The sequence below is a fragment of the Sphaeramia orbicularis genome, chromosome 11, assembly GCF_902148855.1.
Source record: "Sphaeramia orbicularis chromosome 11, fSphaOr1.1, whole genome shotgun sequence".
NCBI classification, from domain to species: domain Eukaryota; kingdom Metazoa; phylum Chordata; class Actinopteri; order Kurtiformes; family Apogonidae; genus Sphaeramia; species Sphaeramia orbicularis.
Window position 1 is genome coordinate 845,835 of NC_043967.1, and position 27,465 is coordinate 873,299.

General features: G+C 38.9%; 2 protein-coding genes across 3 annotated transcripts in view; one reads left to right on the forward strand and one right to left on the reverse strand.

Annotated features, from left to right (window-relative positions):
- Positions 1-8,074, reverse strand: part of zbtb10 (zinc finger and BTB domain containing 10) — a 32,078-nt gene extending 24,004 nt beyond the window's left edge. Inside the window, exon 1 of one of the 2 annotated variants that reach the window (XM_030146975.1) lies at positions 7,152-8,074. In XM_030146975.1, coding sequence (XP_030002835.1) covers positions 7,152-7,826 — 675 coding nt within the window. In that variant the 5' untranslated portion in view covers positions 7,827-8,074. The remainder of the gene's footprint in view (positions 1-7,151) is intronic. The other variant, XM_030146976.1, reaches the window with a different exon arrangement.
- A 3,412-nt stretch (positions 8,075-11,486) lies between these two features.
- The window catches only part of tpd52 (tumor protein D52), a 50,160-nt gene continuing 34,181 nt past the window's right edge, over positions 11,487-27,465 (forward strand). Inside the window, exon 1 of the mRNA XM_030146715.1 lies at positions 11,487-11,630. Coding sequence (XP_030002575.1) covers positions 11,519-11,630 — 112 coding nt within the window. The 5' untranslated portion in view covers positions 11,487-11,518. The remainder of the gene's footprint in view (positions 11,631-27,465) is intronic.

The following is a 27,465-nucleotide window of genomic DNA, read 5'->3' on the forward strand; positions in this document are numbered from 1 at the left end:
TTAAGCTTTTTTTAAACTTAAAATGTAACAAAGAAATAGTCATGCACCAACTGGGTGCAAACTATTGGTAGTTTTAGTTATCAACACTATTTTTGTAAGGATTTATTTCACAGAACATTTGAAATATAAAAAATAACCAATGTGTAACTCCACTGAATTTACTTAGAACATTGCCATTTTCTGTGTGCGCAAACTGCCAACTAAAATTGTTAAATGTAAATGTGGGGTGCTGCTGCCATGATATCAAATCCAGCTGCTTGGGCCAGTAATTATTAGAGGTGCACCAGTATATGGGCTGAAAGTTGGTATTGGTTGATATTTGCTGATATTAGTATTGGCAGAAGCAGATATTTATCTGTTTTCTACTTTTTCATAACTTTGAATGTTTTTGCATCTGTGTTCATTCAAAATTAATTCAATGAAAGAGGACAGATGTTAAAATCTTCACTACATCTATACTTACAGTTAAGATTTCATCAAAATAAAAATTAAAATTAAAATAACATTGATATTGACATTGGCGATCTGTCAAAGTTTCATTTTAAACATCAATATCAGACAAGAATTTTGCAATTTGTGTATATCCAGTAATGACCAAACATCAGAATTGTGCACCCCTAATTTATTTTTTTTGGGTTTTCCTTCTTTGACAGGTTCTGCATGAGCACAAGCTCGTCCCCTTCCTCTGCATTTGCCGGTTCCATCATTTGGCATTTTGGCTAAATAAATCTGGTGGGCAGTAGAAGAAAGCATTTGTGGGTATTTCTATAAAGATGTCACAACATGTGAAAACTAGGACTAAAACAGTCAGTGAGACACTCTGATTTAAAAGGACACTGTGTCTTGGCAGTGCTTTTATGTCTAAGTGTCCAAAGCAGGACAAACCTGACAGCAGGATGGAAGATAGCTGGCATTAAGTATAGAACAAACAGCACTACTACTCTTCCTCAGCTGCCTCATACAGGGGCAAAAGGCCAGCCTGGTACGAAGCGGATGAGAGGGGAGTATGCACACACACACACACACACACACACACATATGTTTGCCAAATATATGGCCTCACATTGAGATTGCACAGGTTGGGTTGAGTTACATCCATACATGCATGCATGCATACAGGAGGGCCAAATAAAAGGAAAATAAAATACATGTGCACCCAGAGTGTACAGAGGTCAACATTATGCTTTACACACACACACACACACACACACACACACACACACACAGACATATATCTCTGGCTCATTTTAGAATTGCACAGCAGATGTCCTAATCCAGAATAATTCGCATTGCTCGAGCCCTGCATTTCTGTCCCCACCCACCATCTCCTGCACACACACACACAAACCAAGCTGCCTACACATACACACAGCTGGGGTTTAGGCTCGAGTAATTCAGATTAAATCCATTTCTCTGAGGTCCCCCCCACCCACCCCCACTCTCTCCACACTGCAGCTCTTGTTCGGGGCAGCCAGGGCATGCTGGATAGTATAGGGGGGCTTATCGTTCTCTAACACAGCTGGACCAGGAAGAGATGGACAGAGATGAGAGGGAATAAAAAGAGGAACAGAACGAAGGAGATATAGAAGAGGGGTGGAGGGGGTGGATGCGCTTTGCCCAGTAGACAAAGTATACAGAGGATGGGAGAACAGAAAGTAATGGGTGACAAGCCAGTGGTAGTGTGAAGAAAATGCTAGAAACAGTTCTCATATATGCAACAAAGTAATGAAAATTAGAAAAGGTTGAAGCATAAAAGAAAGAAAAGCTTGATAACACAAGTACAAAGAAACTAGTGAGAGCATGAGCGATCAAGACCTTGAGCGTCGAGAAAAAGGGCGGAGGAGAAAATGTGGAGCAGAAGGGGGACGAATAGCGAGAGCGACGGAAGAAGGAGTTGGGTCACCCCATTTTACCATTCACAATAGCCCATGTTCTCCCCGAGGCTCATTGTCCACTCACTGTGGGTCTTTGTGAAAAGGGCTCTCTGCACTCACTCTCTTATTACACAGCAGCTCCCACTTGCAAAGCTTAGAAAGGAGCCAGGGCGCATGTGGGTGAGTTCAAGAGGATGGGGAGAGGGAGGAAAAATTATTCCATGATATACACATCAAAGCCTCTGGAGGGGCACAGTCATCATGTTGAGTAGTGTAGTGGAATATATTGCTGATGGTGTGGAGAATGGGTGGAGTGCTATCGCAGGAGATGGATGTGCTTCTGAGAGTGTCAGTTTGTCCATGCTCGAAAATGTTTGTCAATAATTTGTCTTTTGCCTCCCACATCATTTGATAATCTTTCAAACGGACAAATGTCTTAACTTCATAAAATTAGGTCACCACTAATATTCAGCAAGATATGGGTAAGATACATTCTGAGTGCCAAAGGAGCTTACAGGAGTTTGTATAACATGTTTCACTGACACTAAAGTAATGGCAGTGAACTTCAAATATGTTTGAATAATGGTCTGAACTTTCTGAATGGTATTGTAGGTTTCAACATCTTAACTGGTTCTATGTTCCACCATATTATATTTACTGTGCAATGCATCCTGGTATGTGTTGTATTCCTCTATATTGAGTTAGTACAGCTGTGACGCTGCATAACTCAAACATGACGACAAGTACATTATAGGCACAGATACCACTAAAGGCTGAGAGGTTTTCTTTGCTGTATAAAACTGAGCTCTGTTTGATGGAGATACAAGTTGCCACATTATTAAAAATGAGACTCTGCTCACTACAGTAGTTTTGATTCATTACAAGACTACAGTGGATCATAAGTAAATGTCATAAGTAAACATGATAATATTACATAAGAATTCATTATCATAAATAAAACAGGAGAAGAGTGTGTCTGAAAGACCCAGCCTAATAAATGTTCACCAAAACAACATTCAAGACATGGCAGATGAAAACAATGTAAAGGACCCAAGACAAAAGGGATTCAAGGAAGAGACCAAAAGAGAAAGCAAAAAGTCCATCTGTCCCAGTTTGTGTAGCTCATAAGTGAATTATTTGTTTTATGCGTGTCTGTTTGTCTGTCTGCCTGCCTACCTGATAGTTATGATTGGCAACATCATCTTTCTTTGATTGGTGTTCCAACGGGTGCATTTTTTCCAGTTTTATGATGAAACAGTCAGCCACAATATAGTCATGATGGTAATAAAAATTTCTGGAAATTTGGGTCCCAAGGAGAAACAAAACTTTTTATCTGGGTCTCAATCTCAAAAAGTTTGGGAAAAGTTTGTCAATAGAATCAATGGGAAACTGTGGGGGAAGTAAACAGACAAAACGACATAGCATTCTAAATGTCATACATGAGGAGTCTTTTCTGGTTTCTTGGAAAAGCATTTATTGTTTCACAGGCCAGCCACCCACTACTCTGAATAATCTTAATCATGTACAAAAAAGTAAGGCAAAGGGCCAGAGACATAAGGCTTTCCTGGCCACTCTGTTGTGAATTCTGTGTGCACTTACTGAAGTCAGGCTAGGACAGCCTGGTACTGAGTAAGTTCCTCCATACTGGGTTCATCAACAGCATCATCCTTTCTCCAGATGTGCCATGTGTTGAGCTGGGAATGTAGAGAACCAGCAGATGCTGTAGGCTAAAGCAGCCCAAGCCCAGGCTATAGAAGCAGGGCCAAGAGAGGGAATGTGGGGACAATATCAACTTCTCCTCAAGTCCTGACGTGGCTGTTTTTGCTTTTTTTTTTTAAAAGCAAAAGATGGTAGGGGTAGAAGAATAAAAAGCATAAATATAAGTGCATGAAACTCCAAAACCGCACTAAGGAAGAAGAAAATTTTGATCCAAGGCAAACATGGACACATAAAGGGCTGGTTTACAGGTGGACTTACAACTAATGTGCGGCCTTAAATTCAACCTACTGAGGCTTCAACCACAGTCAGGATGGGAAAAACAGTCCTTCAAAAAATATATATATGAAAAACCACTAAGCCCCAAGGCCAGCATATCCATGACAAACACTCAGACACTCCTAACAGATCATGTGATACAGCACTGTCCTCACCAACATAATGACACACTGGAGCCAGTTTTTGTTTACCTTTAAAGCACACATGTTCACTGCCCCCCTCCCTTCCCTTCCCCACCCACCATCAATGCAGTCCCATGACCAGCCCAGCCCCGAGGCCATCTCTACTCGTCCCTGCCTTGCTCCTTACATGTACTGTATCTTTCCCTCAAACCCACCCTCACCCAACCAGTCTGTCCCCAGTTACTAGAACAATACCGCAGTGTGCATTTGGCCCAAGGTGTGGGAGGGCTGCACTGAGTCTCTCCCGGCCTCCTAACAATGCTGTGACAGAAGAGGCAAGAGAGAGGGGGGAGAAAACGAGCAGTGTAACTGATGGATTCAGCAAGAAGAATTCTCCCTCTGGCTTTACTCTACCCCATTTCACTGACCTGTGGCCCCCAATAAACATCCTGTCTATCTGGCAGACACCAAACAGAAATGGGTGGGTCCCTGTCTCCTTTTGGGGAGACTAGTCTTTAATGAGTAACTACTTAACTACAATGACAATTATCCCAAACACTGCAATTCCCCTTGGGTTGTCAATACAGACTAACATTTAAATTTAACATCAAAACAAAAGTAGCACGAGACAGAAAAGTTGAGTGTAACTGACAAAGGAAGGAGTATGGGGAAAGGCTACTCTTACAGAACAGAAACTGAAAGTAACTATGCAGTAATTATGTAATAAAGGTAAAGGTATGCAATGTATCCATGTTATGAATATGAAACTACAGAAGAGTCTATATAGTGCACAATGACAAGTAGCTCTTATCTAGAGAACCATGTCAGTATAGCATGTATGTTAGGTCGGTGCACATATAAGGCAACTATATAAATACATACATATCTAAGAATAGTTCATACATACACTTATTTGAATTTAGAACCGTACAGAAAAAGCTACTGAACACTGAGTTGACTTATACTGGTCCCTGATCTCATCTCTGATCTGAAATGGCTTGTTTTAACCTCGTTATAGCCTATTACAATGTTTTACCAGTGCCAGTGGGAATAGACTAAGCGTAGGACAGTGTCTTGGGAATTAAGGACAACAGCGCCCTTCTCCAAGGAGACCCACATTTACCACAGCTGCCCTGGTGTGCTACAGCTAATCGAGTTAGCTTTAACGAATGCAGCAAAGGCCTGACTAATGTCAGGAATGGGTGAATAGAACAAGACATTGCATCGTAACATCATAGTTCCCATTTAATATACTGTCTCACATTGTAGCCAAGTTAAACATGCATAGAGATGATTATTTTAATAGCACTTCACATATCAGGACCAATAATTTTGAGAAGATAGCCCATAAAAGAAAATGGGCATAATGACAAAATTACATAAATATATGAAAAATAAATAATATTCAATTTACATGATTTCTGCAAGAAGCGTGATGGGACCTAATTTTTTAAAACTACATCCAGCATAAGAAAACGGACCTAATAACCTCTCAGTACAGTGCCTGGGGTCCACATTACTAGGGAAAAGTAACACCAAGCCCCTAATCCACTCCCACTGCTCTCCTTACCAATTAGAGATGTGTACAAGTTGGTGGATCACTAAGTCATGCTGATTAGCGATTGCGTGTACTCAGAAAGGAACTAAATGTAGTTGTCCAATCCTCTTCGCTCACAAATCAGAGTCAAACAGCACCTGCTCTTAATTGCTTTGACAGCTTCAGATTATTGTCAGGATACAACACTAAACATGTCAGTAACTGTTTTTCCCTCACTCTTTCTTTTAAAAAAGATAAGACAAATAGAAGACTTGCCCTTTGCCAGGAAAATCTAGTGTCAAATATGCACTCCCTGTTTTTATGGTATCACTGTAGGAGAACCACTGAAATGTTGGCCACAGTAAAATATAACCAACTGATAAAAGACTTCACCAGGCACAGTGATAGGTCACTAAATGTATATAAAAAAACCCTGATAATTTATAAAAGCAGGCATTATACTGAAAACTTCAATCACCCCCCAACCTCAAGCTCAGGCTAGTCATAGTACTCATAAGTTAATTATGCCAAACAGTGCTTGGCATAGATTGAGTGATACGTAGTCTTTGAATACAAACTGAGGTCTTCATCATGAGATATGTCCCAAATGTAAAACAATAAGGCCATTAATCCAGAAATACCCCGGGTTCAGGGTCAGGTGATGCTGTGACATTCTATTACTGACATCTACTTGACTCATTCAGACCTGTTCTAAAAGGCTGCATATGGGCTTGCGAGCTGTCAGGCTCCAGGCTACATAATTTACTCCTTTCCTCTTGTCCAGCCTTGCAAGTGACACCATGTATGGATTTTGGGGGGTCATCTAGCACAATGCCTCTAATTTAGCTCCCCAAAGGGAGGAGGGAAGAGGGAGGTGGAGGAGGAAAGAATACGCCAGAGGTCAACCAGGACTGCGAGCCAACAGAAGTGCCTCATAGGCCAAGAGGCTGGGGGGTTGGGTAGGGGTGCGGTTCCCCAAAGGCTGGAAGGGTCGAAACCTTACAATTGTGTGACCTCTAACAGTACAGCAATAAAGACAACTACCAGTACAACCAAATGTATAACCAGAAAACTAACCCACATCCCTACCGTGGCCTATTACATGATAATGAGGACTCAGCGTGATAAATAGTTAAGCGTGACATGCAATCAATTTCTAATTCTGAGAAAACTGCCTTCGGTGTAATAATGGTAGCTAGCAGGTGTCGTTTTATTGACTGTTTACTGAAGATGCACAGAGAGGAGAGGAGAATTTGGGAGATTCGTGGCACTCACACTAAAGTGGTTTACTGCCTTTTCTCCTCAGTAACTCTGTTAGCTGACATTAGCCTCCTCACTACCTTTAAAGTACCTAGACTGCAGGCTACAAGCGGCTAGTTGGCTAAGCTAGCTGCTAGCTAAAGTTAGCAAGCCGACGCTAGCCAATTAGCCAGACGAAGGGATTGTGAAGATTTAGATAATCTATTTTAGCGTACGCTGCTTTAGTATGGAAGTTTCACAAATAACTGCTATGAGCCACGACTAAAAAATACCATGATACATTTAATGCCAATGTATGACGGTTGTGTAATTGAAGGTCTGTCTAAATATACGAAAGCGTCACGGTGTGGAAGCTAACGTTACCTGTTTGGTGGGGTCATTTCTGCCGTGCTCAGAAGACAGGTGATGTCTCAGCAGCAAGGCCCGTTTGTAGTTGCGACTGCCTTTGACAAGCTCGTCGCTGTTTTTAGTGGCAATGTTGTGACACCAACAACAGGACATGAGTCCGGTTTCTTGGCAAAATTTGAGCCATGGAAATTCTTGCAACCACGAAGCGTGGAACAGTGAGTGTTTCTGAAGCAGCGTCTGCGGTCTCATCTCCACTCCAGATTTCCTGGATCCGCACTCCGCTGCCGTCGCACCGCTTCCAGACTCCTGGCTGTCGACGTTGTTGGGACCGTTCCCCACTGTCCAGCTATTTCCCTCCCTGGGACCGTCCTCCCCTTCCACCGAGCCGACTCGATCGTCCCCGTCCGCGGCTGCCCAGCTGCCCCCTTCCGGGTCCTCTTCTTCCTCCGCCTCGGGTTCCGTGCTGTCGCTGACAGACCCAGTGCCCTCCACTCTCTTCTGAGATGGTCCCTTTGCCCCCAGATCCCTGTCCTCCTCTTGATCTGGCCTGTTCCCGTTAAAATGTCGGTCTTGACAGGCCGGGGCCTCCCAGCTGTTACAGTTCCCCCCACCGCTACCGCTGGAACCCGTCAACCCAGCTAATCCACCTCCTCGGAAAGCCAACGACCTGCGGTTTCTCTCACCGGACATTTTTCCAAATATATATTAGAATCTTCACTTTCTCAACTATTCTCCGCCGACAAAAATAATGTAATTGTAAACGATGTATTTTCCGAAAGAGATGGACCGTCTCCGTGCCTTTTCTCCGCTTTGGCCCTCCCGGTGAGTGTATGTAGGTTATGCGGAAATAAATAAAGCTTTTAAACGCATAATGAATTTCAGGGTTCTCGCTGCGTCCGCGCAGGCCCCGCAGAGGTCGAATGGCAACGACTTTCCTCCCCACAATGCACCTCGACCAGAGAAAGGGGGGTTGGGGAGGGAGAGGGTTACTTTTAAAGGAAGATGGGGGTGCTGTTGATCAGCAAGGGGTCTTTTGTGTTAGAAAGCTGCACCCCTTTTCCGCATGCACTCCATCTTTTATATTTGCTTATTATGTTCCGTGCCCCACATCAACTCCAACTGAAAGGCTAAACAGAATAGTCCCATATTAGTTTATTATTCCTACTGGTCTACAGGAACTACGAAAAAAAAAAAAAAAAAAAAAAAAAAAAAAAAAATATATATATATATATATATATATATATATATATGTATATATATATATATATATATATATATATAATTACGGCTTGTGTTGTAGTGCGTAATGTGCTGTAGGTTACCATTTTTCTTTCCGTTGCTAGGATGTATGACTCATTTAAATGACAACATTTAAATATTAATTCTATTTAATTTCAAAGACTAATTCTTTCTGACTCTCACATAGCCATGTGATATGCAGTCACTTGTATCTGAAATAGTGGTCATGGTTCAGAGGTCAGCGTAATGTGGTGGGCTTTAGCAAAGAATTTCATTTATCAACATGTATGTATCACAGTTTCATATACAGTATGTGATCCCTGTCATCAACATTATGTCCAATAGGGGGCAGTCTTTCATCTGATCCTCTATGTTTGGTTGTCTCAAAGTTGACATACTTGGGTGTATAGTTTCAGTGGTGTCCAATTAAAAGCTTTGCACACAGCGTGTGAACATGACAAGGATTTAACCCACGGTCTAATTACAAAATGGAGATTTGCTGATTTGTAGAGAATAGCAGAGTTCAACTGGGATATATTCTCGGAGTATGACTCATGTGTGAATCTTGTGGCCACAGTCAAGCCTTCAAGGCAGTAAAGCAAGTATAGCGGCATGGATACAATGTTAAACTATCTTTCAGCACGATCTCCTTAAATCACTAACGATCTTTCAGTGTGAGCTCCTTAAATTACTGTCTTCAAGTACCTGGTGTTACATGTTAACATTTTTTTTCAAAGTGCCAATGTACTTACATAGTTTAACACCAGTCCAGATATGTTATTTACAAAGAACATGACCAACAAAGATGAATTTATTTATTTATTAAGTTTATTTGATGGGGACAATGCAAATTACATAGTATAACTTCTACTGCTACAAACAAGCTGTAGTAACTGATAATTCACATAAGGAGATTAGAGCTGCTTCTAGTTTCCATCTTCAGTCCCTAGTCAGCCAATGGTTATAGATTTGGTTGAAAACTTTACAGGAAAAATTAATATAGACATTTCATATTTCATACTATATAAGAATGTATGAAAAAAAAAGCTGCACAACACTGCGAAGATTCCAAACTTTTTAGACTGAACATGAAGACAGAAAAGGACACCATCAAAGAGAATCAAAACTAAAATATGATAGCCATTAAACCGGTCACTGAATAAACATCTGAATATTCATCAGTAAAAGATCATAGCAGTTTATTTCTTTGATCCACCATTTTCTAAAACCTTATTAGGATTAAATCAAAAATATAATTTATTTATATAGTGTCAAATCATAACAAAAATTATCTCATGACACTTTGCTTTTAGAGCTGGCCTAAACCAGACTCTTGGGCCAATTTACAGAAACCAACAGAATCCTCCAGGAGCGAACACTGGCTGACAGTGGTGAGGAAAAAACTTCATTTTAAAAGACAGAAACCTGGAGTGTACTACTGGGGGATGGACGTCTGCTTTGACCAGTTGGGGTTAAAGAGAGAGAGTTAAAGGAAGAGAAAAAGGGAGAGAGAGAGGGGGAGAGAGAGAGAGAGAGATTGGAGAAGGGGGGAAATAGGAGGAGACACATGGATGCACAGTAAACTGAACTAGAGCTGTTAAAAACTAAAACAACTGGTGCTAGTATAATTACCAATAGCTAGAATAAATGTACTTAACTGTTAATACTACTCCTCCAAATGCACGTACTAACAGTGGATATACTACTACTACAGCTGTTAGTACAAATATTAGAAACCACTACAATCTATGTAACTATGTAATAAACATTTATCACAAGTATATAGATAAATAAATGATGACGATGAAGGCAGGATTACATTTGAGACAAATGTACTGAAGATGTGCTGCTGTTTTTTCATTTGAGATTTCACTCTCAGCTGTCAATCTGTCATTTCAGAGCTGTCTGATATCAGTAGAACTTGAATGAATAGTGGATTTCACTATATAACTTTGTTGTGCAAACAGTTAAAATTTCTTTTAACTAGAGCTAGTTCAGAATGCTGTTGCTACTTCTAACTAAAAGTAAAGAAAAGGGTCAAATATCTGCATTCCTGTGTTCCTCCAGCACTGCACAGGCTACCTGTTTCTTTAACCTGTAATAGATAACTTGTTTCTCCATGCATCCTCCGTGTATCTTCTATCATTTTATGGTGCTTTTGTCTTAAAGATTCCCTTTGTATCTCATAAAAGTACAGGTGAGGGTGCCTTCTGTTTTTATGCCCCTCAAGATGTGGCAACCTATTGGGATGTTTTTAAAGTGAAATAAAAGACCTGTCTTTTCAATTGTACTTTTAATTTTGTGCTACACTGAAGCTTTTGTTTTTTTTATTCATAAATTAAAAATGTAAACCAAACAAAGTCTGAAGGAGTCATTTTGAATTTTGATACAATTCTATTAATCTCTTAATCTTCTATTACTGAACAATTCCATTTTACTTAGCACATTACATTTTATTGTTGTGCCTTACTGTTTTTCTACCATGTCTGTTTTTTATACTTTTAATTTATTATGTATAGTGTCTTTGCTCTTGTATTTTATTGTTGATCTTCTATTTTGCTGTCTGACATGGTGCTGCTGCACTACAATTTCCCAGTTTGGGATCAATAAAGTCTATCTATCTATCTATCTATCTATCTATCTATCTATCTATCTATCTATCTATCTATCTATCTATCTATCTATCTATCTATCTGTCTGTCTGTCTGTCTGTCTGTCTGTCTGTCTGTCTGTTTTATCTTTTTATTATGAAAATTTTAGCTGGTCTTGTTTTATTGTATGAAAAGTTTACACACACACACACACACACACACACACACACACATTTATACTCACACACACACACACACACACACACACACACACACACACACACACACACACACACACACATATATTCTGTTATTTGCTGTGTGTATGAAAGTTGTCATATAATTGAAGAATGAGTTGAGTTGTGTTAATATAACTGATGTGCGACGGTATGTCGGTGTTGCATACTTTTACATGTAAGACAGAAGTAAACACTGATCACCAGCTGCGTTGTTGACGGCGTAAAACTTTATCCACGTGCTCATCTGTGTTTACACTGCTGCGTGATGACGTCATGACGGACCCCACCCCGCGTGGCAGAGCTGCCTGGCAACATGAGAAGAGACCAGGAAGAACGGCTGCAGCCAAGTGTTGAACCTGCAGTCTGTGAACATCAAACTGCCGCAAAAACCACGTCCAGCCGCACAATGGATGATGCACAGAAAGGTATTGGATTTACTGACAAGCTTTTATCTTCCCAGTATGTGAACGGGTGTTTTTTTTCTAAGATGTTTTGCCAGTCATAAAAGTTAGCAAACTGCTAACTTTGCGCAATAAGTTAGAACATTTCGAACATATGGCACTTATCAAACTGCAAATGTGCGACAGTGCGAAAAACGATCAAAGAAATACTCAAATGTATTTGTTATTTAAAACTAAACTGTTCCGATGTTTGCTCAAACAAATATTTACGTGTCATTTTAGTTTATCTCACTTAAGAGCTACTCAGAAAAAGCTAAAGGAGGAAGTTGCCCCTGATGTTTGAGTAAAGTCAAAAGGAACTGAAGCACATGGTATGGCGTTAATATTTCTTTTACATTCAACAAAACATCACATTTAGGATTTTTGTATCGTGACTGTATATTGAATTGTTGGAAATCTTTTTTTCACTGAAGTGACAGTTTGGTTAGTCTAGTTCGGTTTGCTCTGCACATACATTTGACATGTTCCCAAATATCCCTGTTGTACCTGTTCTTCTAGTCACACGCACTAACCCAAACCCTCCGTGACCCCTTTTACACCAGGCTAGACTGGTATCATGTGGCAGGGATGTGCTGTTTGTTAGTGAAGTCAAACAGGCTTAAGCACACACTATTAAGACTGCTTAATATTATAATGGAAATAATGGAGGAGGGCGCATGAACCACAGGTATGTTGTGAATTCATTCCTTTGGTTTGGTAATCCACCTGGACATTTCCTGTCCTACCAGGCAACCATCTGCTCTCACATGCCCCTACACCACTTCCTCTTCCTCCCTTATCCGCCTGTTTATTGTTTGTTCATTTTTTATATTACAGCTTGCAAAGCTGTAATAGTTGTCTGGAAATGTTATTTGAAAATGACAAATGAGCTGTACCGCTATACGTTTTACTTTTGTCTGTTGTTAGGCATGCACATGTGTTATTTTTCTGGTAGTACAAAATTGACAGATTTTATATTAATCCAACATAGAAATGATTGTCTCTAAGGCCGAGATTACTGGGAAATTTAGTGACAGGTGTTTATTTGTTCCCCTCAAGGTGATGCCAGGTGAACATAGCAGCACAGACTTAATTTCCCTTCAGTCTTCACCCTCATATTTACAGAAATGTAATTTCCTGCATTCTGTGTTTTAAGGTTTTTGCTTCAGAGTGAAAGATGTTAATGGTCCTGCATACTTTTTTTTATATTGATAGCATGTTGAGTGTAGCATTTAACTGGGTGATGCTTATGATTATGACAAAATTATCCCAAAAATGATCTCCCTGTCTTGTGACTTGCAGTTCCTTTTTTTTGACTACATTGTCCTTGGTTTTCATGTCTTTCCATTTGAATAATTGAGCATTTCTGAGGTGGATATTACATGCTGCCTGTTTATAACTCCTTAAATTATCTTTCAGTGTCTTTAATGTCCAAACTGTGGTGTCTGTTAAAGTTTTCAGGCTTTAATACTGAGATACAGGCTACCACAGATATCTATTCATGTCAACATTCCTCTATTGTGAGATTATGAGGTTCCCACAAGTTGTTCTCTGAGCTGTTTGTATCAGGTGAAATGCATGCAGATGACCCTTTTTGATAACAATCATCTATTCCTTTGTGCTTTTTTTCTTTTCTGTAGAGAATGGACTTTCTGATAGTGGTTTTCTGACATAAGTTTCTGGAGTAGTTGTCACTTAAATTCAGTCCAGTGCAGTTTGTGGAACAGTGTTGAGTACATGACTGGTATATTGAGTAATTTACTGTAATACTATCTCTGTGAGTGAATGTCAGGAATAATATTCAAGGTTAACATTATTATGTGTTGGTTGGTATTTAGTATTTTTGTTCCCTAAATACGGACTGACTTCTGGCTGCCACAAATTGACATGACATGCTGTAGCTTTAGCTTCAGGTCATGGTTGATCTGTGCTGACTTACTCTTTGAATGATGCCTATATATTTTTCTCTTTCTTTGGCTGATACTCTAGTGGTTTCTTTCAGATTAGATGTTCAAAAATGAAATCTTAGTCAGGCATCAGACATTGTTTTGCCACTCAATTATCTAATGAAATTGATCATAAGCAGCGGCCAACATTTTTGTCTTATTAGATTTCAGAGAGACACAAGTGACTGCATTGAGCTGTATGGGGAGTCAGAGGATGTTGTCACTGGCAACATCCTCCCAAGCAGAGGTCAACTTATTGTTGATTTTTGAAGGCATATGTAATAATGACAGTTTAGAGAAGCATCCTACCAGCCTTCCTTCCTGTACAAATAAATAAATAAATAAACGTGAGGTGTCTTTGAATAAAATATTAAGTATTGTTGACTGTATTAGAGACTGAATAACTGTTGAGCTAACATCAAGCTCAATGTAATTAATCCATAAAACTGGAACTGAGCATCCAACTAATCCTTTAGGAGCTAATATTTTCTTTCAAAGTCAGCAATTCCAGTTGAGAAACGTGGTATTAGCTGTTATCCACCAGAGCTAATTTCCACCAAGACCCATAGTTTGTAAAACATTCTATTGTAGTTGATTACTCTACTCCCCACTATGATGAGCCACTGGCGGCTGCTTATATGAAAAAAACAAAACAAAACAAAACACCTAACCCTAAAAAAATTCTAACAAAAGGTTTCTCAAGTTTTTTTGTAGTATTAAGTGTCCTTAATAACATACTAAAAGTTTGCTAAAGTTTGACCTCTAGAAAGGTGTATTTTCAAGATGGCATCCAAGATGAAAGCCCTTAAAATATCCAAGTCCTTCATCATTTGACCTAGCCAAGTAATCTTGGTGTCTAACCCCATGTTTTCTGGGTGTATGAATCCACTGGACTTGTCTAAATTGCACTGACATGATTACCTACTAAAATATCAAACATTTTAGATCAGTAGATGGTTTTGGTTGCCGGTGGAGGTTTGGATCTTTATGGGTTAATAATGATATTAATAACAAGTTACATCATATTTTTGAGACAAAAAAACAAAATCAGTCTTAACTCATAGAGACCCAAAAAGCCACTGGTGACCAAAAGCATCTACTCAACTCTAATGTTTAATGCCTGTTGATCCACTAATCCTATCAATACATGTAAATAATTGGTGTAAAATACAGTTTGTCATCTCTTCATGGTCATCAGATATGACCCACGTGGATGTTCAGAGGCTCCATAGTGAACGTGGAAGCACCATCATCTTCTACAACATTGACTGGATCAATGACAGTGGACGGACACACTTGTTTTTACATTCAGTCATTGATATATTTGCTGAAAAAGTAACTTTTTCTGTTGTAAAATAATAAACTTTGAATTTTTGATGAACATTTTTTAATGAAGAGTTTTAATGAACATCTACAGTGAATTAAATACGGGTGAAAATACATTTCTTACACTGAAAAATGCAAATAGAAAATAAAAAAAAATATGTATGAATAAGAAAAGTATAAAAAAAATATAAATAACAAACACATTATAAAAATATTTTAAAAATACATAAAAAGATTTAAACACAAAAAAAATTAAAGGGGTTAACGGTACTGAGCCTTCACGTGGCAGCACTGTTTTGATTTAATTTTACAGTACCACAGAGTTCTAATGAATATATTCTTTACTGGAATCAAAAGAATGGTTATGAACCACAGAAACTATCAACACTAGGCAAAATGATATGAGAAAGGAGAAATATGCAGTTACTTAAGGGAAATTGTACTTATGTTTGCTTGTAACCAATTTCTTTAATATACAGTATAATTGTACTTTTAATCACTTATCTATTATGCACATATGCTAATTAGAATATTACATGACCAAAACATGTAGCCTATCAGGCACCAGCATTCCTGGTCTAGGAGGAATGGTTATTTTAAGGACCTGACAGCCACCATTATGAAAATGGGGCCTTTTCTAGAGTCAAACTTTGGTAAATTTTTAGTATGTTTTTAAGTACATCTGATACGATTGTCAACCACTGAGAAACCTTTGTTCGAATTTTTTGGAGTCAAGCTATATTTGCAGCTGACTAGGTAGTGAAGTGCAGAATTGGCTTTTCAAATGAGGTTTAGTCATATATTTAAGGTATGACTAATATGAATGTGAATCAGCTTTTTAACTATGATCCACAATAATTAAAGATACTTACAAATATATGGATACATTGCGTGGTCTGGTTACCTAGCTTTGATAAAATGATTATAAAAATTTTTCTTATTGAAAGTTTGTTTTGCTGGTGTAGCTCCAAAGTTAAATGTACAAATTGCATCAATTCCTGCAAATTATTATTATTATCTTTTTAAATAATTGCATTATTTTCAAGAGTAATTATATTTTCAGCATATTTTTTAGTAGAGTTAGACCAAATAGACTCTAAACCTAATCCTAATATGTACCAATAATCTTTATGAGCTACTCATAAACAGTAGTGGCAGAAGTTGGTGATGTTGGCCAACAGCTAATATAAGGCCTCTAAGTAAGTAAAATGACTGCATTAGAGGTATACTAGCTCAAAGTAATGCTAACACAAAGATAAAAATGGCTCCTACCTAGATTATTTAGGGTTAGTTAGTGATGCTCAATTGCACATTTAGTAATAAATTTCTGCAGGGGAAGTAATTTGTCTTTGTTTAATTAGGTATCACAACTTAGCTATAAGTTAAAATGATAAAATTCAAGGTTTAAAAATTAATTGAATCTTTTTTTTTTTTTCAATTTAACAATTAATTTCTCATTACATTATTTAAAAAATTATTGAATACACATTTTAAGTATTTGCTACCATATTTTATGCATGAGTGCATCATAATTGTATGTTTAGAACCACTGTAAACATGCTCCTTACTGCTCTTTCTCTCATGTATTTTTTTTTGTATCATTGCTAAACTGAATCTAGCTGCAACATAAGAAGTGAATGAAATGAAAAGAGGAAACATTAATCCAACTTTGATAAAGAGCATATCTGATGAAATGAACAAGCTGCATCAGTCACTCACCATTAGGCCACATTTCTCATATTCTGAAGGACTGAACAACTGAACCAGATGTTCTGACAGCGTTTATGCTAACCTGTTCAACTCACCAACAAAGTAAAAAGTATACAAATTCAACAAAACTGTTCTAAAGGTTAAAAACTAAACATATTTTGGCTAAAACATCAATGATAGTGTTGTTTTCCCGAGGCTGGATAGGATGAACTACATGTCTTTAAAAAAGTCATGAGCCAAATGGTGCTGGTAGTCACTGAATCACCTGGGGCCTCATGTACAAAGGTTGCGTATGCCCAAAAATGTGGCGTACGCCCTTTTCCACACTCCCGTTCAGATGTACAAAGAGGGAAATGACTGTGGAAATGTGCGGTGCTCCACGCCAACTTCATACCTGGCGTACACACGTTTCTAGTGCTTTGGAACCATTGGCAACACTTAGAGGTGACACTGAGAAACTGTTAATAATATGAAAAAGGTCATTCCTCCGATTGATGGCCACATCAGAGACACACAGATGAACAATGAACACACCAGCGCGCAATTATACTGCCAGAGCTGCACATCCACATCCACCACCAGAACCAGACCAGCCCTGGACCCATCAATGCCAATCCTGTCATCTGAATAGGATGTGATTTCAACCACATGAAGAGACAAGGACACAGAATTCACTTGTTGATAAATGCATTTAATGTAATATTGATGTCTGTGGGAACATTTATAAGTCAGTCCAGGGACTCATTGACGCCGCCGATTGCCCTCACGATGTCCTCTAGTGACTTGGGTGAGGACGCGGTGAGGACGAGCATCAGCAGCTGTTGGACCCACAGTCTGGGACACAAGGCTGGGACTGTGTCTCACCATCTTCTGTCTCATTGTCTTTTGGGAAATAATTTGAGTGATTAAACATGAGTCGAAGTCTTTGATTTCCTCTTTGATATCCTGACATGATCACACATGAATCTTTATCTTGTTTGGCTGTGATCCGACTATTGTACAGGGTGGAGAAGCAAAATTTACAATGAACATTTAGTTGTTTTTTCTCAGCAGGCACTACGTCAATTGTTTTGAAACCAAACATATATTCATGTCATAATCATACCTAACACTATTATCCATACCTTTTCAGAAACTTTTGCCCATATGAGTAATCAGGAAAGCAAACGTCAAAGAGTGTGTGATTTGCTGAATGCACTCGTCACACCAAAGGAGATTTCAAAAATAGTTGGAGTGTCCATAAAGACTGTTTATAATGGAAAGAAGAGAATGACTATGAGCAAAACTATTACCAGAAAGTCTGGAAGATACTATTAAAGAAGAATGGGAGAAGTTGTCACCCCAATATTTGAGACGTATGAAGGCAGTTACTGAGAAAGAAGGAGGACACATAGAATAAAAACATTTTCTATTATGTACATTATCTTGTGGCAAATAAATTCTCATGACTTTCAATAAACTAATTGGTCATACACTGTCTTTCAATCCCTGCCTCAAAATATTGTAAATTTTGCTTCCCCACCCTGTATGACCCGTAGAATGAACTAATGCGTGACTTACACAAATACTAAATATATATTTACCGGGGGTGGGGGTGGGGGGGGGATCTGAGTCACCCCTGTCAGACCAGTGTCACTCACAGTGGCGGTGACTCTCTGCTCAAACGGGCTGAGTTCGTCTCTTTTCTTCTTCCGCCTGTTTCAGCCTCCACTTTGCATCCACCTTGACGTCATGTGATCATGCATAGAGGGGAACCCCAGAGGGAATCCCACCTGAAGACCCTGTTTATGCTGATTTGCATATTTAAATGTGGGTGTGGAGAGGGAGGAATCAGGTACTCCAACATATGCGATCAATTCCACGCTGATTGGGATGTACAGAGGAAATGTACTTGGATTCGGGCGTATGCACAGTTTTGTTCATCTGAATTTTTTTGTGCATACAGACTTTTCTGGATTTGGGTGTACACCAGGTTTCAGTATGAAATCCACGCAAGTCTTTGTACATGAGGCCCCTGGACACTGTACATGGTTATTTTGTATTGGTAGCTGAATTACACACGTAACAAAATCCTAACCAAAATGTTAGCTAGGTGTACCTTTGTTGTCTTTTTATTGTAACGAGGCTGTAATAATGACTTTGCAACATTTAATAAAGTTTTTACAGCTGAAAAATCTGTACAGTGTGAACTTTGCACACTTTTGATGTTTGAGCATGCGCTTGTGAAAAGTTTTACCTTCAGCATGCTCAAGATTGGACGTATACAATGCGATGTATCAACACATACCACATTATTCCTAGTTTGTAATAAAGTCAAAGAGTTGATTTCAGACACGTTCCAAACAACTGCTCTGATATTGGCCGATTAAAACCCCACTATGGTTTTACCTCTGATATTTATTTGTGCATGTCATTTCAGAGTAGGACATATTCAACTAGGGCTCAGTTACCGTGTCATCACGTAGGTACCTTTGCCCAAAGTAGCTGTGCGTCTCTGGTGACTTCCTCTTAAAGATACAAGGGGAAACCCTGTTTGTAGATTTTTCTTTATACATAGTTCCTCTGCTGCTTATTTTATGAACACTTTATTTTATATTGTTCCTACCAGTGTAACAGGCCAAAGTATAACCCCATCCAAACTGTACCCCGGGTATATTCTGGCCTAGGGGTCAGTCCATCTCAGATCACCCAAAAAATATATAATTTTTAAACCTCACCCCCTCCAATTTTTTTTTAATGAAATTTGGTATATAGGTAATTCATAGCCAGAAAAGCCAAAATTTAAAATTTAATTATTATCGGACCAACAGTTTTTGAGATATCGCAATTAAATTTTTTCACTTTATCACAAAAAAGGTTGTGGCAGCCAAATTTCAGATTGCTGTAACTCAGCAACCACTGGTCCAATTTTAAAAAAGCAAGGTATTTCTGTAAAGGGGAGACCATAAGAAATGTAAATCTAGCATTCTTCAGTGCATTTGGGTACTTTTGAGTTGATTTTCCTTTTAATATATATTTTGACCTTGAAATTGACACTGTGGGACATGCCCAACCTCTTTGACACCAGTATGAAAAATGTAGTCCTATGTGTAAACTACAACTTATAAAACAATTGGAGGGGTTTTCTTTTTCATTTTCATGCAATTCCATGTAGAAGCTGACATGCCCATTCCGTCACAGATCCATTCAGTGTCCTTTCTGTATACTTTTTTTTGAGCAGAAGAAAAAACTAAATTTTTATGTGTATAAGGAACTAGTAGCAGAGCAAATACATCAATAAATAGATGAAAATATAGCAATTGCCATGTACACTAGTAATAACAAAATAAAAGAAATTCAATAAGTATTGCTCGAAAAGGAGTGGGAAGAAAAAAACATATTAAATCCCACCCCCACCTGTCATTTATGCAACATAACACATTACTTTTGCTTCCTTAATGAAAAAGTTGCATCTGTTTAGAGTCCTAATAATGTAAATAACAGATAGTAAGATTAGGAAAACTGATGTATATTACACATAGGAACTATCTAAATGATAGTCTGCATGACTTAAAATACATTATACAGCTCTGGGAAAATAAAAAAGAGAACACTGCAAAATTATCACTTTCTCTCTTTTACCATTTATAGGTGTGCGTTTGAGTAAAATGAACATTTTGTTTTATTCTCTAAACTACTGACAACATTTCTCCCAAATTTCAAATAAAAATGTTGTTATTTAGAACATGTATTTGCAGAACACAATACATGGTAAAAATAACCAAAAAAAATGCTGGTGTTTTCAGACCTCAAATAATGCAAAGAAAACCAGTTCATTCTGATTTCTAAACAACACAATTAGGATTGAGGAGATGATGTAATGACCAGCGTCCCCGCCCCATTTTGCCATTTTGAACATACAGGCGCCAACAGTCCCATAGCAGTGCGTTCATTGTTTTTGTAAATTGTCTGTAAAATCCATCTGGTTTAAGATGCCTGGGAGACACTGTTGCGTTAAAAACTGTTCCCATTACTCCCATGATTGACAGAACAAACGTAGAGACCCAGAGGTAGGTAATTTAGGGTTTTCGACTAGTTTAATGCATTTACAATTCCCACACACTAACCCAGCCAACACACTAACCAGACCATCACTGAACTAGAACTGAACCCCAGTCACTTCACACATACATGGAACGAGAATGTAGGAAGGAAACATGAAAAACATAAACGATGCTGTCTGTTGACTATGAAACAATGTTGATAGCATTTCACCATTACTACCCCCTGGATTACAACACGGAAACATTGCACTGTCTACGGGCTGACCTCTGCCAGCATCACAGTGTTTTCAGTCATTGGGCTTGTAGATCGACAAACCTTGAACCCAGCCTCAGCAAATCTGTCCATAGCTGTCAAGGGACTTGAGGCTTTTGAATTCTTGCACGGTGTTGTAACTTATGCCGAAAAGGAGATGGTTAACTAACTGCATGTAGGTCCAGGGGGGCAGAGTCCAGATCCTGCACCAGTCGGACCTACACCGGTGAACACCAGTAGCTCATAGGGGTCTATATCCTTCATATCGCTGACCTTCTCCAAATACCTTTGCTTAGCAGTCACATTGAGCCTCTCCCAATAGAGACCCCTTGCTTTTGCCTCCGCCTTATGTATTTTTTTTTTTTCTTAAATTTAGATTTATATGGCTCTTTCCCGCACATCTGTACTATGCTGTTGCCCATAGCCACCGATAGCTTGTAATTTCAAAATGGTGCAGTCTTCCAGATACATCACATGATATAACGTATGTCCTCATTCCTAATACTAATGTTGTAACATGGTAAAAGTTCAGACATCAATATTTGGTGGAATAACGCTGATTTTCAGTGACAGCTTTCATATGTCTTGGCTCTCCACCACTACTGTTGGATGGTTTTATGCAGCTCCTGGAATAGAAATTCAGGAATTTCAGCAATGTTCCATGGCTTGTGACCATCCATGTTCCTCCAGAAGTTTCCACAGTGGGTTCAGGTCTGGAGATTGGACTGGACATGACAGGGTCTTCATGTGGTGGTCTGTCATCCACACCTTTATGGACCTAGCTGAGGCCAGGAGCATTGTCCTGATAGAAGAACCAGTCCTCAGAGTTTGGGAACATTGTCCCAAACACAGCCCGGACCTGATCCGACACAGTTGGGTTTTTTTGTACCTAACAAGCTCCTGTCGTGTGTTGAGCATTATGGACAACAGAGGTTTACCAGAAACCAGAGAACCGCTCAGAATGAGGATAGGCTACGTAGCTGAAAATGAGCCGTGGTCAAACTTGGAGCTCGGAAGAGACACACTGCCTTTTGGACATCTGGGCAGATGTGCATATAACACAACTGCTAGAAAGGACACATAAAAACTCCGGCGTTTTCAGCTTGTTCAGCGAGAGAATGATTAGGATGATGGTTAGATTTGTCTGTTGTGCTTGAAAAGAAAAAAATGAACGACTTCATCACACCCAGCAAACTTTACCTGAGTTAAGGAATTCTGTCCCTGGCTAAAGTGAACGTTGATATAGGATAGCAACACATAGGTCAGCAGTACAGAGCACTAATGCTTTTAGAGAACAGTGTTTGGATATACTTCTTACCTGTTATGTTTTGCATGAATCAGACCAACAGTCACAACATAATGTGCACATGAGCACTGTCCTCCGTAGTCATCTTGTCCTGTGTCTTCGTCATTGAGAAATGAATTCTACAATACTGTAAACCTGACGTTGCATCAAAACGTTCTTACTGCTCAAACACTTGTGCAGACGCCTGCATCTGTAAAAACCGCTATGACGATAACAAAAACAGCACACAAAATTTCCATGATTCTCTCCTTTCACTTTGGACTGAGCGCTTTAATCCACACTGCTCATTTCTGTCCAATGGCTGAACGACCTCAGCACACGTGGGTTTGTTTACAGATTTTGGTCCACTTACAAAAATGTACAATGTGAATGTGAACCGCACCAAATAAAAAACATAAAAATAAAAAAAATTTGGTCCAGACCAAAGCAAGTGAACTATTGGACTTTCCTGATGTGAATACACCCTTAATTCTCAGAATTTACTAGGAATCTTGAGGTAGGCCTATAGTCTTTCTCAATTTGCTCACGTATAAAAAAGAAATCCCCTCCAAATTTTTTATATGTTGTAGTTTACACATAGGGCCACATTTTTCATACTGGTGTCAAAGAGGCTGGGCATGTCCCACAGTGTCAATTTCAAGGTCAAATTATATATCAAAAGATCATCCAACTCAAAAGTACCTAAATACACTAAAGAATGCTAGATTTAGATTTCTTATGGTCTCCCCTTTACAGAAATACCCTGCTTTTTAAAAATCAGACCAGTGGTTGCTGAGTAACAGCAATTTGAAATTTGGCTGCCACAGCTTTTTTCACAAAAAAGTGAAAAATGAAATAGCCATATCTCGAAAACCGTTGAAAACCTACCAAATTTCATAAAAATTGGAGGGGGTGAGGTTTAAAAATGCCATTTTATTGGGTGATCTGAGATGGACTGACCCCTAGGCCACTTTGACCCCAGGTATAGTCTGGATGGGGTTTATACTATACTGTGGAATAGAAAATTGTAGTAATCACCCTAGATTCTTTTGTTTCACTACTTTCTCCTCGAGAATGTTTCACTGGGCTGAGATTCTTGGAAGTAATAAGTAATAAAATAACAGTTTGGTGCAAGAAAAAGCTGATCCTTCATTAATCAGCCAATTTACAGATTTCTAAGAATTGCAGTATTATCTTGTGCAAACAGCAAAAAATAAGTACATTTCACAAAAACAACTAGAAAAGCACTCTGAGAGTGCAGACCTCTCAGATCAATGCCCCCCCCCCCCCCCCCCCCCCCACCCACACACACACACATACAATCACCACCAAATTTTAATCATTTGTTCCTTGTGCCAGTATCAACATTTCCTGAAAATTTTCATCCAAATCCGTCCTTAACTTTTTGAGTTATCTTGCAAACGGACAGACAGACAGACAGACAGACAGACAACCAATGCCAGCATAAACATAACCTCGTTGGCAGAGGTAATTACTGCTTGATTGAGCTAGTTTTTGCATTTTTGAGTACATACTGTTCTGACATATTCAACATTTAACTGACTGAATGATGTCCAGCATCTCCTGAATATTCTTATGAATCACAACATTGGTACAACAGATAGTGTAAACTGATGGGAAATACTGACTTCTCAGTCTCATCCATGACAAAAAATACACCAGCCATTATAGATGGGAAACGGAAAATGGCAAGAAAATGTTCTGCTTCACTGTTCTGTTTATTATGTAGTTGTATGTAATGTAGCCTATAGCCACACCGTCTGAAGACACCACACTGTGTAATTTTCTCCAAATCTATTTATGTTAATGCACATTCATGTTTTCTGTTTGCGTCTTCTCAAATGTTTGCTTCAAATTTGTTCATCATTTGGTGGAAATACAGCTACTTAAGTTAAAGCTGTTGGCCTCCCTCCAAGCTTGAGCATCGAGGGCATGGAAATAATCGTACATTTCCTCAAAGATCATGTACATTTTTCCACGATGCACTGACTGGTGAAGTATTGCACTGTTAACTCTACCTTTACTGTACATGCTGCAGTGAGAGTTGCATTGTAGGGACAGCAAGTATTTGGCTTTTGTCTTCCAGTTTTCCCAGAATGTGAACTCTATGGGCATGCTTTCCATTGACAGTCATCCATGTCTTATGATTCTTGTTTTAGACTAATCATGTGACAGAGTATGCCATGGATAGTAAGGTAATTGATGTCATGCTCTGCTTCATTAACGTCTTAAAAATGTCTGTTTGTTCCTGCTAACGGTCTGGCTCAGCCGGTTGTTTTTTGCTATCCTTGTGTTGCTGGTTCAAATTAAACATATTCAACAGTCCAATCAGGGGCATGCTGAAACTGTCGCTATTTTCAAGGCAGATTTGAATGTTTATTCATATTATTTAAGAAGATATCCAACTGAAGCATGCCGCTTGTCTTTTAACTGATGTCACATGAGTCTGTCTTGAGCCAGGGGCTCAAGTGTCGGAAGGGCAGGGAGGCAAAGTAATGTCGAGTTCATCCTGTTGGGACCTATGGCCAGATTATAGTTTAACATGGGAAAATCCGTTTTTCAAGTGATCGTGTCATTAGTAATCTTTAATTTTTTTTAATTTTTTTTTTTTTTTTTACATGTATTTGAAATCCCAGTAGTATGTCATTAATCACTTTATGCGTGTTGCATTCCAGTCTGATCTTGCTGAATGAAAGTGGACTGTCATGTAGGTGGTTGGTTAGCCTTGCACTAACCCCAGCCTCCATACTACGTGCATACACTATGGCTATTTCGTTTTTAACATTGTGAATCATATATCAGAGGTACTTAAGGAACTAAGTACAGTTACATTATTACTGTGTTAAAGTGGAGTTTTCAGGTGTCTGGTATTCAGTTACTTATTTTGAGCATTTCTGTTTCTTTTTCATACTATATGTTAACACAAGTATCTGTACATTCTACTCCTTACATTTTTGGAAAAGGCTTTAGTTTCAACTAGTTTGAGGGGAATGATCCATTAATTTAATTTTGCATCATTACTCACTGTCCCCGCATCAAGGCCAATTTTAGCCTAAATTGATTGAAGGATGACGCATTAAAAAAGATGTTCCCTTTGTTTATCTATCAGTGTGAATCTTACCCACAACTAGGGATGTAACGATTACTGGTATAATGATAAACCGTGGTAAATTCCCAACAGTTAGTATTAGTATCAAATTCTAATTAAAGCCGCAAGTGGCATCTAAAGGCCCTCGCCAAGGGCACGTCCAGTGGAAGTATGCTCATCGTTCAGCAGGTGGCGCTCTAGCCCCAAATTTTGTGTCTTCTAATGAATGGGTTTAGGCCTGGGACATTGACAATTGATTTGAGACAAATCAGTGTTCGTATGTCCGAACTGAACAAAATTTTGTATATATAAATCTGTAGGGGGCGCTATGAGCAAAAATTCAATTTGTTCCATTGAATGGGTGTAGGCCTGTGAGATGTACCACTGAGTCAAATTTGAGCCAAATCGGTGTTCGTATGTCTAAACTGATGCAATTTTTGTGAAGGTAAATTTGTAGGGGGCGCTACTGAGCGAAGTGGCAATTTCTTTTGATAAATGGGTGTAGGCCTGGGAGATTGACAACTGATTCAAATTTGAGCCAAATTGGTGTTCGCATGTCTAACGTGAAGTAATTTTCGTAAAGGTAACATTGTAGGGGGCGCTATGGCGCCGAATTTAAAATTTTTCTGATAAATGGGTGTAGGCCTGGGATATAGATGTCTGAGTCAAATTTGAGCCAAATTGGTGTTCGTATGTCCGAACTGAAGCAATTTTAATAAAAAATATTAAAAATTTTTGTAGGGGGCGCTGTAGTGCAAAATTTCAGTTTCTTTTGATAAATAGGTGTAGGCCTTTGAGACAGATGTCTGAGTCAAATTTGAGCCAAATCGGTGTTCGTATGTCCGAACTGATGTCATTTTTGTAAATGTACATTTGTAGGGGGCGCTATAGTGCGAAATTTCAATTTCTTTTAATAAATGGGTGTAGGCCTGGGAGATGGACATCTGAGTCAAATTTCAGCCAAATCACTGTTCGTATGTCTGAGCTGAAGCAATTTTTATGATGGTAAATTTTCGAAAAAACTTTGCAAAGTTTGCAACCTTGTCACACAAAAACGGTGATGCCGATTCAAAAAATTCGGCTAACTTTTGATGCCCCACTTCTCTAGATACTGTACACCGATTTTGAGCTCATTCGGCCAAACGGCTTAGTAGGAGATAGTTAAAATACAACTTCAGCGAAAACGCTGACTCAGCATTTTGGAAATTTCAATCCAATATGGCCGACTAAGGGTTGGTTTAGGGGCGTGGCTATAATAATATTTTTTGTTTGTCTCCTCATGATGAATCTGTCTACCGATTTTCGTGGCTCTACGACAAACTTTATGTTGGACGCGCTTCCATTGGCGCAATGCATTTCCACTTTTCAAGGGGGCGCTGCCACAACATTTCTTTACCGACATCTACGAAACCTATATGTAAATTCAATTTCTCACACTTCTGAATTTTAGGCAAAATTTGGTGAGTTTTCGTATATGTTCAGAGGGTCAAAATTGAGCTCAAAGCGCAGGAGAAAGAAAAATAAGACAAAAAAATAAATAAATAAATAAAATAATAAAAATAATTAAAGCCGCAAGCAGCATCTAAAGGCCCTCGCCAAGGGCACGTCCAGTGGAAGTATGCTCATCGTTCAGCAGGTGGCGCTCTAGCCCCAAATTTTGTGTCTTCTGATGAATGGGTGTGGGCCTGGGACATTGACAATTGATTTGAGACAAATCAGTGTTCGTATGTCCGAACTGAACAAAATTTTGTATAAATAAATCTGTAGGGGGCGCTATAAGCCGAAATTCAATTTGTTCCATTGAATGGGTGTAGGCCTGTGAGATGTACCACTGAGTCAAATTTGAGCCAAATCGGTGTTCGTATGTCTGAACTGATGCAATTTTCGTGAAGGTAAATTTGTAGGGGGCGCTACTGAGCGAAGTGGCAATTTCTTTTGATAAATGGGTGTAGGCCTGGGAGATTGACAACTGATTCAAATTTGAGCCAAATTGGTGTTCACATGTCTAACGTGAAGTAATTTTCGTAAAGGTAACATTGTAGGGGGCGCTATGGCGCCGAATTTAAAATTTTTTCTGATAAATGGGTGTAGGCCTGGGATATAGATGTCTGAGTCAAATTTGAGCCAAATTGGTGTTCGTATGTCCGA